This window comes from Magnolia sinica, chromosome 2 (genome assembly GCF_029962835.1).
Source record: "Magnolia sinica isolate HGM2019 chromosome 2, MsV1, whole genome shotgun sequence".
NCBI classification, from domain to species: Eukaryota; Viridiplantae; Streptophyta; class Magnoliopsida; order Magnoliales; family Magnoliaceae; genus Magnolia; species Magnolia sinica.
Window position 1 is genome coordinate 118377905 of NC_080574.1, and position 17324 is coordinate 118395228.

A 17324-nucleotide genomic window follows, 5' to 3' on the forward strand; every position below is an offset into this window, starting at 1 on the left:
TAAATACAAGGAATACACTATATTCAACATAGGTCATATATATGTAAAGTGCGGGAAACATCGTATCTAAGTATGTGATAGCAATTCAAGTCAGTCATAAATCATTAACTGACATTAAAAGCCTTGAAAATCATAACCTAAACATTTATAGTCCGTACCTTACGCCGGTAAACGCGTAATGGATTCGTTTTAGACACTTAGCCTTTGTCAACAACGGATTGGCAACATACAGTATGAAATAGGTTCGCTATTCCATTACTTACAATGTTTGAGACCCTATTACAGGTTAGGGTTAGGTTTTCTTACCTACGTACGGAGTCAAAATCGTCGGAATAGCGATGTAGAAGCGGTAGTTAAACCCGAGGAGCAATGGGATCGAATCCTAGGAGGAATCTCCAACTCACTCTCTCACTTTCTCTCCTTTTCCTTTCCTTTTCCTTTTCTCTCTTCCTTAGGGTTTCAAAATTCGTATGAAATATTAGAGAGAGAGAGTTTAAGGCCCTTATATAGGCCCAGAACTGATGGGAATGGCCCCAGGGCCAAGATATACTTAAGTTATATCCAAAGGGTGTCTGTTTCAGCCCATCGGAGCACTTCTGGTGGCCCCTTTTCCACGCGCGGTCAGACTTAAGCTCCCTGACATTGGATCTAGGTCAGGCCGAGTCTTCGCTCCGATCAGGTTTACAGATCGACCGTGGCGGACCAGTTTCAGTTCAACGGTCACAGTCACTCAATCAGGGCCACAAGTACATGGCCATGTATGAGACATTTTTCCTGATCCAAGGGTGTATTTGGGTCAGATTCTGACGATCTGAATCCTTATATTTGGCCTGCAAGCGACACAACTTAAATTACTTAAATTCAGATTTCATTTCTAAAGATATTCACGTTTCTCACACACCTTGCTCCGGGCTCAAGTTGTGCATTTCTAAACACAATTAAGACTTGATTTCTGAGGAAGTTGTCAAGTCCAGTAATGTGGTCATAACTGTATAGTTTTGCGGTCATCGGACTTTCGACGTGCAGTTCAGGTCCGATACGGAGTTTCGGTGTGCTCCCAAGAGCAACCGGGTTTAGGGATGGATTCTAGATTTCAGAGTAATGTAGCGTCAATGATACTGTATAGTTTGGGTCTTGCAGATTATATTTAAAGTGATTAGTGGTAATTTCACAAGTACTCTAGTTTAGCACTTGCTAATATTAACTTAATTTCTAAAGGTTTTGGTCCTGGGTGATTTCTGTCTGAGGTGGTACTTGGGTCCTTGTACGGATTTTTCCGAGACATTACATGTCAACTCAATGATTTTGCTGAGTTCAAGGTTATTTTAAGTTGTTCTAGAATTTGATTTTGATGGTTTAAACAGCAACAATGGCCAGTGTGTGGCGTTTAAGCTATTTTCGAGTTATGACCGGGTGGGAATCAAGTTAAGCAAGTCCATCGAGACCGGATTGAGTCGACAACTTGGATTCCTCAAAACCTACCTTCAATTCCACCTTGCTTGGCCCGATTTAGACCAAACTCGAATCCATTGAGTTAAATCGCATCTTTGAGGAAATTCATTTTTTTCCAAATTTTCCACTTAAGGTGTATTCTAATCAAGGCATTTCAACCTAAAGGCGAGGATCTACCCTTCAAGCTTTTCATCAATGTTTTAGTTTAGTATTAGTTTAAAATTTAAATTTGCAAATTAGATTAAATAGTAAAATCATGCGATAACTCTTGTAATGCATATCTACATGTCTTTGCTTCAATGATATGTGTACATTCCTTAACTCTATTAATCTTTATATGCGCACACTCTATTGTTCAAAGATCACATGCTTAGCTATTTTGTTTGGGAGAATTCACATATATGTGCTCTCTTGAATGCTCGAGATAATATGATTAGAACTCTAGTCTTGTGTAATTCTCATTCCAGCATGCTTGATATAATTTAAATGGGTTTAAATATTAATATGTCTAAATTCATGAAAATATGGAATTGATGTTACTCTAATATGAATGTGGCAATTAAAAACTGTGTAATTTGTGGTGGAAATGGGGGGAGAATTGATGCATGTGGAAGGGAGTTTTGTGGGAGAATAGAAATTAATTGTGTGGTTTAGATTGCAACATTGGAGAATTGATGGGAGATAGAACCTTTGTATAAGAACTATTGTTGTATGGATGTGGACACACACCTTGGAACTATGCCTTGAACTAGTGTGCCAAGTTGTTGTGGAATTTAAATTTGATTGTTGGATAGGATTTTCACTATTGTGATATATGGGTGCCAATGTGGCACATGTGAATCACTCTTGTTGGTGTCTTTGATATGGAGTTGATACCTTATTGATTCGAGATTGGAAATCATATGGAATTCACGGACCATAAGACTGATGTATGTCCTTTGTGACTTCTGGCTAGTAGGCTAGATGTATGTCCCTTATGATTTTTTTATTATTGTTTATGACTTTTGATGTGATGTATAACATTGGGGATTCACAAACCATGAGGCTGATTGTAATGTCTTGGATTTTTTGCCAACTTGGGAGTTGGACATCCTTTTGCGTTACGTTTGATTTATTGATTTAAGTGCATATATGTACATGCATTCGCACATGTTTAGGACCAAAACGAGTAATGTGGGATCCACCAAAATTGCCCAAATGAGTGGGAGTTTGAATTTTACAGAACATAGACTGACCCCGGTGATGCCACCATAAAAAATGGATAGCAACTGGTGGTTCCACCTCCACCCCCTATTTAGCAGTATTTTGCATATTCATATTTTGATAGTTTTAGTGCACTGACTTAAAAAATTTATATATTTTGTTTTACAACTCTAATTGAGGTGATTCAAAAGCTATGTTGAAGCTTAATGAGTCTAGTTTTATATAAAATAATAATAAAAATAAAACTCAAGGGATGTTAATTCTAGGACGTTTTAGAATCTGTACCGAAAATCATTGGTTTAAGGCAGCTGGTACTTTCAAAATTTTTAAATTTTTTATAAAACTCAAAATGGAATAAAATTTGGTAAAGTTAAATTAAAATTGATGATGAATTATAAAAAAAATTATAAAAATAATATAATAATTAAAAATATCAAAAATATTACAATTAATAGACTTATTGAAATTGAAAATTTCTGCAACTGCACATATCTTTTTCATCTTAGAGTTTTTGTATTCGGTGTCTTCTTAAAAATTTCAGGGATCTTGACTATGGTGATTAGAGCCGAATCATCATTTTCGCTAATTACAAATAGGTTGCACTATGAAATTAGCTAATCCAAACTCTATTTGTCGTGCACTAGAAATCTCGCCGCCCAGTTCATTTCAAAAAATGTCCTAATTAATCAAACAAGCTTTAGACTCTTTGTTAGTGGGCCACTAAACCTGAGACTATAAAAAGACGCTTGTCTTAGTGGGCTTGACGTCCATTGTGGGACATTGAGTCAAGATTGCATCTCAAATTGATTAATTTGGACTCGCAAGGCCAGTGCATGAGGTGTGTAAATTTTTTTAAAATTAATTAGGAACTTATGTTAATTGTCTGTATCCAATCTTTGCCAAAGTTGTGGCTTTTGGACCGTTAGATGATGACCAAATTTAGGGCACTGATCAAGATTATTACCCTGCTCACATTTGTATAGTTATAAAACTGATCAATGCTCGGTGACCATCGATCGACATGTCTGATCATCTAATAATTGTGTCCAAACATAGATCGCCCAGTGGGACAGTTATCCCATGACTTAGATTGACCTGTACACCTCCGAGTGGGTCCCATTGCTTGGAAACAACCCCCTTCAAGATTAATATAATGAATAAAGGGCCATTGAGGCCATTTGCACCATTTCTGACACTATTTAAGGACCTTATTTGGGCACCTCCTCCCATACGAATTTCATGCCCTAACTTGGGTGAGAGAGAAGAGAGAAGAAAGAAAGAGAAAGAGAAGAGAGAGAGCGAGAGAGTGGGGGTAATCTTAGTGCTTGTAGGGTTAGAATTTCTTTAATCAAATCTTTGGCTACTACCAAACTTTCATTGAATCCACCCCTACCGAGAACTGAAGGTAAGAATTATACCTTACCCTTCAATTAAGCAACCAAGTATAGATTTCTAGCCATCAATGGTGTTTTCTTGATTTTGATTTAGGAATTGGTGATTTCTAAAAAAATATTCCTAACCCTAAGTGTGATTAGGTGATATGAAACCCTCTAAGGTGTGGACCATTATTCCTAGGTTGTCATTTATCAACCCTTAAGGATCTTAGTTAATGATTATTGATGCTGAATGATGTGGTATATGATAACATATATACGCTTTAATTTTAATTACAAATCATGCTTTTCCTTGCTTATTAATACTCATATGTTCGATGAAATGCCTGAATGAATAAGTTACTAAATTTATAGTTTATGCAAATTCTTATTATGATTGTCTAATGAATTGTTAATCCCGATGTTTAGAACTGCTTACGATGTTGGGTCAGTGGAAAATTCACCTAAACTAAGGGGTGACCCAAGTTAGGTCATCTATCCTAGGCTTGTTCGATCGACCCGGGTCAAACACGGACGATCGACAATAGTTGTACTACGTTGATGCTTGCAGCCAATGTTAATTGATCCAGGATTCTCCCAGGTCAATCAAATTAGTTTAACAGTCGACTGATCATGTATGTTCACAATGTATGACACGACCAAATACAATTTAGGATACCCCATTTCCATTGAACGAGTCTACTTATAACTATTAGTGGTATGATCCATAAAACTCATGAGCCAGGCATGGTGGTATGGGACATCATGTTCAAGCTGCCAGCCTACGCTAGGGTAATGAGTCTCCTCGTAGTTACTGATAAGTAATCATGAAGGCTACAAGTCTACTATATAATAAATGAAATCGATACCGCGATCGCACCACAATTGCATTTGGGTCACGACTCTTGCATCAATTATGGTCACCCTTCACCATGTCGATGAGGTGACTAACCATATGTCATCTGGTTTGTGTCATTCGGGTCTTTTGAGGTCGGTCGGGCCAGTGTTGATCCTGGATTGGCTAAGGAGTTGACTGAGTGATGAACCGAAAAGCAGATTAAGGGACACAAGTGAGGAGCCACTACAGCCACCCCGAGCCTTGTGATCCGACTGAGACCATGATAAAATGGTGATACCCTAGCTTCCTCATTATGTTGGATGAACGAAATTTAATAACTACTTGGCTAACATAAACATCAATCACCTTACATTAGATATGATGTTTCGATTGGGCGATAGAGTCACTTGTGAGGGAGTGTTGACATTTGCGAAATAGGCATTGAAATCGCTTATGAGGTAATGCTAGATTGTAAGGGCGTGGATCGTGTTATAATCTCATTCGTGCATTTAACAAGACTATCCAGGAAGTGCTTGATTTCTTATTTATCATTATCTGAACTGATTGAGTCGATAATATGTGTAACTTAGAACTAATAGAACCATTGAGTTAGCTACTCACTCCCACCTGGGACGGTGTTTTAAAACTCTAAGCAGGTAATGTTATTGATGTAGGTGTTATCGAGATCTCAAGCAGGTAGGTTTGGACCAGTTTACACTTTCACCGTGAAGTTTTAAGAGTGTCGGGCGAAATTAGAAAACCTTACATTTATTTCAATTTTGTACCCCGACTAGGTGTGCTTTGTGTGTTGATTTTGTTGTATGTTCATTATGGCTTATATAATCCCCATTTTAGGCGATCACCACTATTGGAATCATACATTTGACTACTAGCCCTATATTTTTGGGATTTGTTCTCTACTTAACTTTTGATGGTGTTGATCTAAGGCTATTCTGATTATTAATCATGGGCAAACGTTAACCAGATTATGTGGGCATGTGGGAACTTGTTCACATGCATTAATTTTGTTAGGTTAACACTTGAAGACTCGGGATCAGAGTCACCGTGCTCAGGTGCCAATTTTTGGAGTGTGACACTAATGTATGTCATTTGTGACTCTCGGCTAGTGGGGTCGATGTATGTCTCTTGTGACTAGAGGTGTACACAAGTTGAACTGAGTCGAGCTGGGCACCACTCGACTCAGCTCGGCCACTTACTGACCCCAGCTCAAACTCGGCTCGACTCGATCCTTGAGCCTGACTGGGCAGCTCAGCTTGGTACGGTCAGCAGCGCGAGCCAGTTGTGTATCATTTTCATAAACACATGGAATGCACCTTCAAAATCTTACTGTATATAAAACAGCAGCAGTGGTTTTACAAGTATTTCATCAAACACCTTCTAAGCAACATAAAAATAAAGAAAAAAAAGGGTATTTGTTTCATATACATACCTTCCTTGCCACCAGCCACACTTTGTTGAGTCATTTCACAAACACTTGGTGAGCAACATCATTGGCGGGAGTTGGAGAACGACGAGAAATAGAGGAGAGGAGAGTGGTACTAGTCGCCAGTAGCCATTCGGGCACTGAAGAGAGTCGAATTCGAGCTGAGGTTAGGGTTTTTAGGTTTGGGCGAACGGCCGAGATGAGAAGGGCACTGGGGGGTTAAGGTTTTTTTTTTAAAAACTTATTTTGGGCATCTAATTTTTTTTATATATACACTTACTCAAAAATTGATCCAAGCTAATTCGAACCGAACCGAGTGGCGTTCGAGCTCAATACTGAGTTGAGTCAAGTTAAGCTAGGTCCAGCTCGGACTTGACTCGAAAAGTTTCAAGCTCAATAAAACTGGCTTGACTTGGCTCGAACACAGTTTTAATCCGAGTCGAGTCAAGCTTTCCCGAGTTGATCCGAGCGAGCTAACGGGCCAACTCGACTCGTGTACACCTCTACTTATGACTCCTAGCTATTAATTCACTTTTGATACCGATGTATGATACTTGAGATTCCCAGACCATGAGGTCGATCTATGTCCTTTGTGATTCCCGGCTAATGAGGTCGATGTATGTCACGTGGGATTCCCAGATCATGATGCCGAAGTATGTCCTTAGTGAATTACGACTAGTGAGGTCGATGCCTGTCCCTTATGACTCCCGAATCATGTCATGGTAATTCATTGCACTTTGGATCCTGCCCACATTTATCTAGTTGGATGTGCATTTCTAAGCTGGTGCATTTTCATGCCTTCGTATATTTGAATAAGAATTACATTATAAATTATAAGTTAATGTTTGTTGATTTCCATTTATAAACCTTACTTGACTAATATGTCATATATGTAATCTTGGGGGAAATTTCTCACTGAGATGGCCACTCATGTTTGTTATGTGCAATTGCACCAACCAAATAGAGTAGTGTGGGATGATGATGCACTCGAGGACACAACTAGGGAGCCTAGTGAGGAGCGTGGAGATGTTAAGCCATATATGAGTTTGGCCGAGCTCAACCTGCAGTGATAGTTTTTCCTTTTGGTTGTTGTTGAATCTTTCGAACATTAGTTTACATTTGGGTTGTATTAGTCCCAATCCGAGTGGACATACTTACTTATTTATGATGTTGATTTAGAACATTATATCTCAATGTGTGGTTTTCTTTACTTATCATTTGATGCCACTAAATGAATGATAATATGACTATGTGAAAACATTGGAAAACACACTAACGTGTGCTTTTCCCTAAGTTAATAATACTCGGGTTTTTGATTCAAGAGTCCTATTATAACACCTCAAAAATCTGTACTAAAGTACATATACTCCGATCCCAAGTTCTCAGGTGTTAACCAAATGAAAATGCACGTGTGACCTCATTCAAATTCAAATTTACTTCACACACGATCAATCAAAGTAGAGCAATTCAATTTAGCGAATCAAATGCGTGGTAGAGATAACACAAATCAATGACTAAAGGGCCAATAATCGTGGTATAATTAAAAATGGTATTCGCCCAAATGAGGATTATACAAGCCACAATATACATACCCAAGACGATTAAAATGTAAAGTTTTAAGTTTTCGCCCTATCCTTCAAAACATAATGATGGTGGCATACGCCGATATATGCTTACATGTCTGAGGTCTCATTAGTACCTGCAGCAATAATATTACCTGGTAAGTGTTTTAAAACACCGTCTCAGGTGGGATTGAGTAGCTAACTCAGTAGTTCCATTAGTTCCAAGTTACACATGTTATCAACTAAATCAACACAGTAAATGATAAACAAGATAGCAAGCATTTCCTAAATACTCTTGTTCAATGCACGAATGAGGTTATGGAATGATGCATGTGCCTTACAATCCAACACTCAATCGCAAGAGAATTCAACCTCTATTTCGCAAATGCCAACACTCCCTTACAATCGACTCCAATGCCAAATCGCAACCTATCCTAAGTTATACATGATTAGCCAAGTGATTATTAATTCTAATTCATACAACAGATTGACGAAGTTAGGATACCGATGTTATATCACGAGTCCTTATCCGGATCATGTGGGTCGTTGTTACACGTGGCGGCTCCTTACCAGTGTCCCTTGATCCAAATTTAAGTATCACATGTTTATCTCACAAATCAGTGATTCCAAATGTACGGCATGATATTCAAATGTATGGGAATTAACTCAGTATGAGTCATCACCCAAACACCGAGTATGATCACTCAGTTCCGAGGTGTGGGCCTGTCATATAAAACCAAATTACAATAAAGGAAATGGCTTGTCACCCAATTCCATTCGTGCCTGGGTCATTCGAACGGTATTCTACCATGGAACTATCGGCCGGGTAATTTGACAGGGGCCATTCGAATAATGATTTATTACCTCTATTAGTGCTCACTAGTCATTACGGGGAGGCTCGTCACCCTAGCATATGCCGACAACTCAAACACAGTGTCTCATACCACCATGCCCGACTCATGAGTCTTAGTAGGATCATATCGCACTAATGGCTATGAATTGACTCATTCGTTGGGAATGAGGTATCCTAGATTCTATTTAGTCATGTCACACATTGTGAACATACATGATCAGTCGGCTAGTAGACTAAGTTGATTGAATCGGGAGAACCCCAGTGCAACTAACATTGGGTGCAAGTATCTAGTGTAGTTCAGCTACTGCCGAGTTGAATGAAAAATCCTAGGGTGCCCGGCCTAACTAAGGTCACTCCTTAGTTCAAGTGATTTACTGACTTACCCAACATCATAAGCAATCCTAAACATTGCTAAGGACTAATAATTCATCTAGCAATCATAATAAGATTTCATATGAAGCCTAAATTTAACAACACAATCACTCAAGCATTTTATCGAACATTTGAGCATTAATGACACAACACAATCACATAGGCATTTCATCGAACAACACAATATAATCATATAGGCATTTCATCAAACATCTAAGCATCAATAGAATAACACATTTAATCGTTCAGGCATTTTATCAAGCATGTAAGCATCCATAAACAAGAAATAACGTATGTTGCGATCAAATCAAAATGTGAACGTGTTAGCATACACCAACCTATCTACAAATAAAAAATCATTAACTGGGACCCTAAAGGGTTGATAAATGACAACCTAAGAATAATGGTTCACACATTCAAGAAGGAATCTCCGATTTTGAGCTCCTAGGGTTATGGATTTTGGGAAAAATCATTAATTCCTAATGTAAAACAAGGAAGTATCGCTAATCGCAAGTAAAGTAAGTATAAGTTGCAAAATCAAAGGGTTAAATGCAAGTCTTACCACCGGTTGTAAGTGGTGGTAAATTCAATGAAGGATTCAGTAAGTTTAAGGGTTTGATTGATGAGATATTAACCCTCAACCACTAAGATCATTCCCTCTCTCTCATACTCACTCTCTTCCTCCTTCCTGCTCGTTCTCTTTCTCTCTTCCTTTTTCTCCTTCTCTCATAAGGCATGAAATTCGTATGAGAGCAAATGAGGCCCGCAAATGCCCCATATATAGTACTAGATTTGGTGCAAATGACCCTGAGGGCTGAGTCTTTACTATACTAACCCTAGGGGAGTGTGTTTCTACCCTTTGGGGGCCACTACGGGGCATAAGGGTCGACACCTACCATAGGATAGTTGGCCTAGTGATGATCTACATAGACACAATCGGCCCACCATTTGGATGCGTCGATCGATGGATATGAGTAGAAGTCAATTCAACGGTCACTGACCATCGATTGCACTCGCGACTGTATAGATTTTTGTAGGACATTAGTCATTGTTGTTGCCCTAAATTTGGTCACAATCTAACGAACCAAAAGCCACAACTTTGGTAAAGATCGGACACAGGTAACTAACTTAAGTTCTGAATTAATTTCAAGAATATTCACACATCTCATGCACTAGCCTTTCAAGTCAAAGTTAAGTGATTTGAAATGCGATCTCAGCTCAATGTCCGGCAATAGATATCAAGCCTACTGTGACGAATGTCTTTCTATAGTATCGGGTTTAGTGGCCCACTAACGAGAGGTCTAGAGCTTATTTGGATAATCAGGGCATTTCTGAAATGAATTGGGTATCAAGATTTCTTATACGTAATGATTAAGATTTGGATTAGCTAAATTCTTAGTGTGGCCTATTTATAATTAGCAAAAACAGCGATTCGATCCTAATAACCCTAAACCATTGGTTTATAGGCTAAAGGAGTAACTAGATTGATTTGATTTGTTAATTAAGATCTGACCCCTAGTTGTCTTGACTTTTGGTAGGTCTTTATTTAGTTGCGGTTCTCTTGATTAGTTATTGATAAGTTGGTTAGATTTGGGTTCTATGTGAACAAATCACGTGGCTAGACTCGAGGTTTAGTGATTGGACGGATTCGTTGGCTTTTCATAGTTGATTAATCAGATTTATGTGGTTCTTCACTAGTACCACCCATGTATAGGCTCACCTCGAGCATCAAAATTTAGTAAGTGACAGTGTATGTTAGTTATATCGAAAAATTTTAAGGATTTTTGAAAATTCAAAATAGTAAAAATTCGGGATGTTATACCTATACTCGAGCTATGAAAACCAGGGCGTTACAACATACTGAGACTTATGTACGCTTCATAACAACCTTTGAGACCCAATATATATTCATATACTTGATTTGTCATCAAACCAATCATTGGATTGCCCACTCATCACTAGAAGAAATCATCTGGCCGTCCACTCCACTATTGGATCGCCCGATCATGGTAAACCAACTTTAGGATTATTACATCCACTCATTTACCTATCCATCCATAATCCTAACTGGTTCATCCTACATAACATCATACCACCATTGTATAAGCTTTTCTAATCATCGAGATTTCTACCCCCCCTCCCCCCTTAAGTACAAATATATACACACCCTTTTTTCATCTCGAGCTTACACACTTGATCTATCATCAATCTAGACCATTAAGAATACTCTTCATGAATTAATTAAACTATCTAATCATCTGATTTAAAAATAGATCATTGTGTCATCATAAAATTAATAAAAATCTAATTTGATCCATTTTTACCTAGTCATCCATGATTCTGAACCTATCATCCTTACCCCTGCTCAATAGAATCATGATCTAACCGTTAATATGAAAGAGAGACTATTCATATATGTTTTACCACCCCAAAGAACCCGTAAATCCCTTAATTGTGATTTTAAAAGTCATCTAGCCAATCCTTTCAAACTTAATCTCTTTTAACTAAGAGTAACCAATTAGAATTGCTCTTTGCAGATCTGAACCATCCTTTAGATAGATCGTAATCATCAATCCTAAGTTTCCACCTAATGCCTCAATCTAAACTATTTAACAATCTGATCAATCACAACACTAGTCATCAACATCTCAACCCATTATCGAATCAGGATCATTCATGCTAAGTTACCAAACCGCCCCTCATCTATCCAAACCATTCATTCACTAATCCAAATCCAAACCTTTCATCCAAGCTGTCCATTCTTGTTCCCAATCTACTCATCAGCCCCAGTCCACCATCTTAGTGGGTCTAGTTGACTTAAACCATTCATCACACTAGACCTTGGGGAGATTTCAACAATAAGCATTCCTCATCACTTTTTCGGTTCTGCGCCCTACTTGAGTTTTAGATTTGCTTCATTTTTGCACCCATGGTCCAAGTTGATCTGGCTAACTTGATGGACAGAGTGGATTCCTCACAAACATCTCATTGGGGCCACTATCTAATCTATTCTAAAAGGAAAAAAAGAAAAAGAAAATCAAGCGACATGCATTGTTAACGCACATCGCCATGAATCATGAAAATCCCAAGCCCCTCTCATATTTCTTCTTATTCTCCCGCACTAACGTGGTGGGTCCCAAATCCCATGCTGCCATCATTTGGCAGACCAAATGAATGGATTAGATTTCTCTCAAACATCATCTATGGACCCCATCTAGCATCCCAACATTGAGAGAACTCGTTTGAACTAGTTTCTCCTATGGGGTCAACTAACCCATATAATGGGTCGTATCTGTCCGTTTCATGAGAAAATGCACACTTCCAGGTCAAATTTGGGATTTTAGGGAATATTTACTATTTTTAGTAATTACAAATTTTATCGTATTTTCTTATTTTTAGAGTTTTAGATTTTTTTACCTTTTTATAGATTGACTGTAATCATGCCCAAAATCCTCCAGTAAGGTTAATTTAGGACTTTCTATTTTTAGTAAAACTTACTATTTCGAGTAAGTTCTATTCTAGTTCAATTAGGACTTCTATTAGGGTTATAATTTGGTTACTTTGATCATCTCAAATTTCAGCTTTATTTTTCTTTATTAGTGGTGTAATGGAAAAATCAGAAACATTAGACATTATTTAATAAAATATTTGAGTTGTCTCTCTTTTTTCTTGTGAATTCAAGAAACTATCTTATAGATTTAAGGTTTCAATTAGAGGAAGACGACAATCTTATTCTTCACTTTTTCATTCTCTTCCCCACACCAATTTACAACATTTTGCTAGCTAATAGTGGAGAAGTTAGATTGAGTAAATACTAAGTTAAGTGTCCATGGTAGACAAAAGATAGACAGTGTGGCGTTGAAAGAGTAATTAAGTGTCCACAGTAGACAAAAGATAGATAGTGTGGTGTTGAAAGAGTATTGTTTTGTTAGAGTGGCGTGGGCTAAGAGTACATTATTCTCTATTGAATTTATAGGCTCGTAAGGTGGTTGTAGAAGAGTTGCATTTGGAATCAATCACCCCAATCTTCACTCATTCAATCAACCAACCGACAGATATGGCTAATTACTTTTGTATCTTGAGGATCATTTTTCATGATATTCTTGCAATCAACCAACCATTTAAGAGATATGATTGATTGCATTATTTCTTTAAAGTTAAATTGCATGATCTTCACATAATCAACTGATAAATAATTACATGAGGCTAATTACATTCCATTATTTGTCCTAGAGCATGTCCCTGCCTTGGTTGTATGCATATATGCACTTCTCTCAAGTATTTATGCAAGTATGGGGCTTTGAGGAAAATGATTCTCTTTTGCTTTTTTGTGTATTTGAGACAACCCTGAAGGGTTGAATATATAGAGCTTTACAATGACTATACGAGGTAATATGATAAATACAAAATCTTCAACTTATACATCTTCTATCTATAGAATTGGCTATACAAGGCATGTGGTCTGCTTAACATCGCCCCTCAAACTAATGCTGGTCATCAACAAGTAATAGTTTGCTAACTAGAAATGAGTGTCGTGCAGAAGTGAGGGACTTCGTGAGAATGTCTGTAATCTGAACATGGGATGCGACATGTGGTAGCGAAATCAGCTGAGACTGAAACTTCTCGCGGATGAAGTGACAGTCAACTTCAATATACTTTATCCGTTCATGGAAAATCGGATTAGAGACAATCTGAATGATACTCAGATTATCTACATGGAGTGGAGTAAGATCTTGTAGATGAATGCCCAAGTCAGAAAGAAGTCCACGTAACTAGATAATCTCACTACAAGCAGCTGACATTGCTCTATACTCGGCTTCTGTGCTTGATTTGGAAACATTGACCTGCTTCTTACACTTCCAAGAGATGAGAGAAGTGCCGAAAAAAACACAATAACTAGTGGTAGATTTGCGTGTGAGAGTACAACCAGCCTAATCAACATCTGAATAAGGACGAAAGTCCAGAGGAGTCGTGGAGGAGAAAAACAGAGATCGATTCAAAATTCCACGTAGGTACTATAAGATGCGCAATACTGCAGTCATATGAAGAGTCCAAGGAGCAGAAACAAATTAGCTGACAACTTGAACCGCGTAGGCAATATCAGGGCGAGTCATTATTAAGTAAATCAGACTCCCAACCAAACGGCGGTATAATGTGGGTTCCACAAGGAGTTCACCATCGTCACGGCCATATTGAACGTTAAGTTCCAAGGGAGTTTGAACTGTCTTCTGATCCGTTAATGAGGCCAAAGCGAGAAGATTTTTGGTATATTTATGTTGGCTGACCAGGATTCCACGTATAGAACGTGAAAATTTAAGTCCAAGAAAGTATGTCAGATGTCCTAGGTCCTTTATCTTGAAGGATGACTTGAGAACTTTCTTTAATGCCGAAATGCCAGTATCATCACTACCAATCAGAAGTAGGTCATCAACATATACGAGAACAATGACGATTCCACGCTCAGTGGTGCGTAAGGATAAAGATGGATCATGACCACTTTGAGTAAAGCTAGCTCCAATAACAACAACATGAAATCGTTGGAACCATGCTCGAGAGGCCTGTTTAAGACCGTATAGAGCTTTCTTCAGGCGACAGACCTTATCGGCAGAGATTAAAGATCCAGAAGGAGGTTTCACATATACTGTTTTTTAAAGGTCTCCATGAAGAAAAGCATTTTTCATGTCCATCTGAGTGAGTGGCTAAGAGCAAACTGATGATACTGCCAGAAGAGTGCGAATTCATCTTGGCCACAGGAGCGAATGTCTCATCATAATCAATTCCGTGTTCCTGTTTGTATCCCTGAGCGACAAGTCGAGCTTTGTATCGATCTAATGATCTGTCAGACTTAAGCTTCACAGAATAAATTCGTTTATTGCCAATTAATTGTTGGTCAGTAAGTCGAGTAACAATGTCCCATGAATGGTTATCATCCAATGTTGCAAGTTCTTCTATCATAGCCTTCTTCCAACAATCATGACTGGCTACCTGATAGTAAGAAGTAGGAATAAATATAGTATCAAGGGTAGTATTCATGGCAGACATAGAGTATATCAAGCGATCAGACTGTCGATATACATGAGTGGAATGACGTACCAAGATAAGATCTGGATCGGTTATGGGTATAGTAGGGAGAGTAGTTGGTGATGGATCTGTACATGGTCGTTATGAATAAACCTGCACTGGACAAGGAGGTATACTTGAGGCAACCGTAATGTCAGGAAAAATAGTAAGACCAGGAGAGTCTGGTGTGGGTGAAGGAGGAACAGATGAATGAATGGCAATATGCTCAAGAAAAATAACATGTCGTGATACCCGTACATGACGAGAGATCAGATCATAGCAACGAAAACCCTTTTGAGTTTCTCCAAATCCCATGTACATACATTTGACTAATTTTGGAGAAAGTTTGTTACGTTCACATGATGCCAGATGAACATAACATTCACAACCAAAAACACGAAATGTGGAATATATAGGAAGTGAACTGATAAGAACAAAGTTTTTCATTCAGCCACCCCATTCTGTTGTGGACTATCAAAACAGGTGGTCTGATGAGTAATCCCATGACCCTGAAGATATGTATGAAAATTTGTGGAGAGATACTCTCCCCCTGAGTTAGAGCGAAGAGTTTGAATTTTTACTCGAAATTGAGTGTCCTCCATAGAATGAAATATTTTGAACTTTTCAAAAACCTGTGACTTAGAGTACAGAAAGTCAATCTTGATGTAATGTGTGAAATCATCAATGAATATAACATAATATCGTAATACAAAGAGAGACATAATTGGGGAAGGGCCCTAGACATTCGTATGCAGTAGTTCAAACATAGATGATGATTTTGTAGTACTTAGAGGAAAAGGAATACACTTACTTTTTGAAAGGCAACAAAAAGAATAAGAATAATTTAAATTACTTTTATTAAGAGAAATATTCCCTAACATGCCAGAAGAAAAGAGCTGAATCAAATGATCAGAATGTGGATGACCAAGGCGAAAGTGTCAGAGTTTTCACATTTTATTTGCCAAACAAATATCCAAAGAAGAGGGAGAGAAGAAACAATGAGCTGAAGTAACGGATGGGTGAAAGTCTAGCACGTACAAACATTCATGCCGCCTACCCTTCCCAAGTACCTTCCCCGTTACCAGATCCTGCACAAAACAATAATTTGGAAGAAATATAACCAAGCAATTATTGGATGTAAGTTGACCAACAGAAATTAAATTTGAGGAGAGTTTAGGGATATGAAACACATCACGAAGAGTAAACTAGTGATGGTCAGAAGGAGAGAAAGTTAATGAACCAATGGACTGAATGGGTAGTTTAGTGCCATCCGCAGTAGAAATAACCTGATTTTCAGTATATGAACAAATATCGCGAATATGTGATACATCACCAGTCATATGATTGGAAGCACTTGAATCGAAGAACCATGAAGAAGATGAGGTTATACCTGATATACCGGCCGCAGAAAGGGCTTGCACAATCTGCTGGAGCATCGCAGGAGTCAAAGGTGAGGAAAGACCTTCAATAGAACCAGTGGATGCAGTATCACTAACAGAAGGCTCGAAAGAAGTAGTCGCAAAAGTAACAGAAAGAGCACGACCATGGCCGCGACCTTGACCACCATGTCCATAGCCGAATGAGGATACATAGGCACGTGAATGACAATGCTGAATACCATGACCAGTCCTTCGACAATAAGCGCACCAATCTTTGCACTGAGCAACGACATGTCCCACTTTGTTACAACCGCGACAAGTTAAATGAGTGGAACTACAGTTTGATGCAGAGGTGGATACAGCAAGTGTCAGGTCAGATGGTCCCTGAGATGTCTCCTGAGAGAGGACCTGCAGTCGTTGTTCCTCGGCTAATAAATCATTAATAGTCGAATTCATTAAAGGAGTTGGGCTACAGTTCAAGAGAGCAGCCTTGCAATGCTTAAATTCCGGACGCAATTTCATAAGAAACTGTCTAACTTGCGCACTCTCGCGCATTGTGTGGAATATTTTAAAGTCATTTGAGAATTCTAGATCCATCATAGCCATCTCTGTCCAAATTGTAACCATTGTAGAGTAGAAAGTTCGAATACTTTTGTCACCCTGAGTAAGGTGAACCAGATCTTATTCCAGGCGGTATAACCTAGCCGCATTACTCTGTTGATATATTGTCTGGAGATGCTCCCACATAGCCTTAGCAGTGCGATGTGGCGTGAGGCCAGTAGCTATTG

The 17324-nt window shown here is 38.4% G+C and overlaps 1 protein-coding gene across 1 annotated transcript; it reads right to left on the reverse strand.

The window, feature by feature from the left end:
• Positions 1-9286: 9286 nt before the first annotated feature.
• On the reverse strand, positions 9287-16992 carry LOC131227129 (uncharacterized). Its single transcript, XM_058222852.1, has 3 exons — positions 16548-16992; positions 14383-14738; positions 9287-9310 (listed from the first exon to the last, which is right to left on the reverse strand). Exons 1-3 carry the CDS (start codon positions 16990-16992, stop codon positions 9287-9289), a joined length of 825 nt encoding a protein of 274 aa, XP_058078835.1.
• Positions 16993-17324: the final 332 nt, after the last annotated feature.

Excerpts from the sequence above, each read along its gene's own strand:
- LOC131227129 (XM_058222852.1), bottom strand. The coding sequence starts at position 16,992 with ATGAATTCGACTATTAATGATTTATTAGCCGAGGAACAACGACTGCAG. Across the intron at positions 14,739-16,547 it reads TTCTGCGGCCGGTATATCAG|TATATGTGAAACCTCCTTCT; the intron begins GTATAACCTCAT and ends TTTAAAAAACAG. Across the intron at positions 9,311-14,382 it reads GTTCTATACGTGGAATCCTG|ATGTTTGATGAAATGCCTAT; the intron begins GTCAGCCAACAT and ends ATTGATGCTTAG.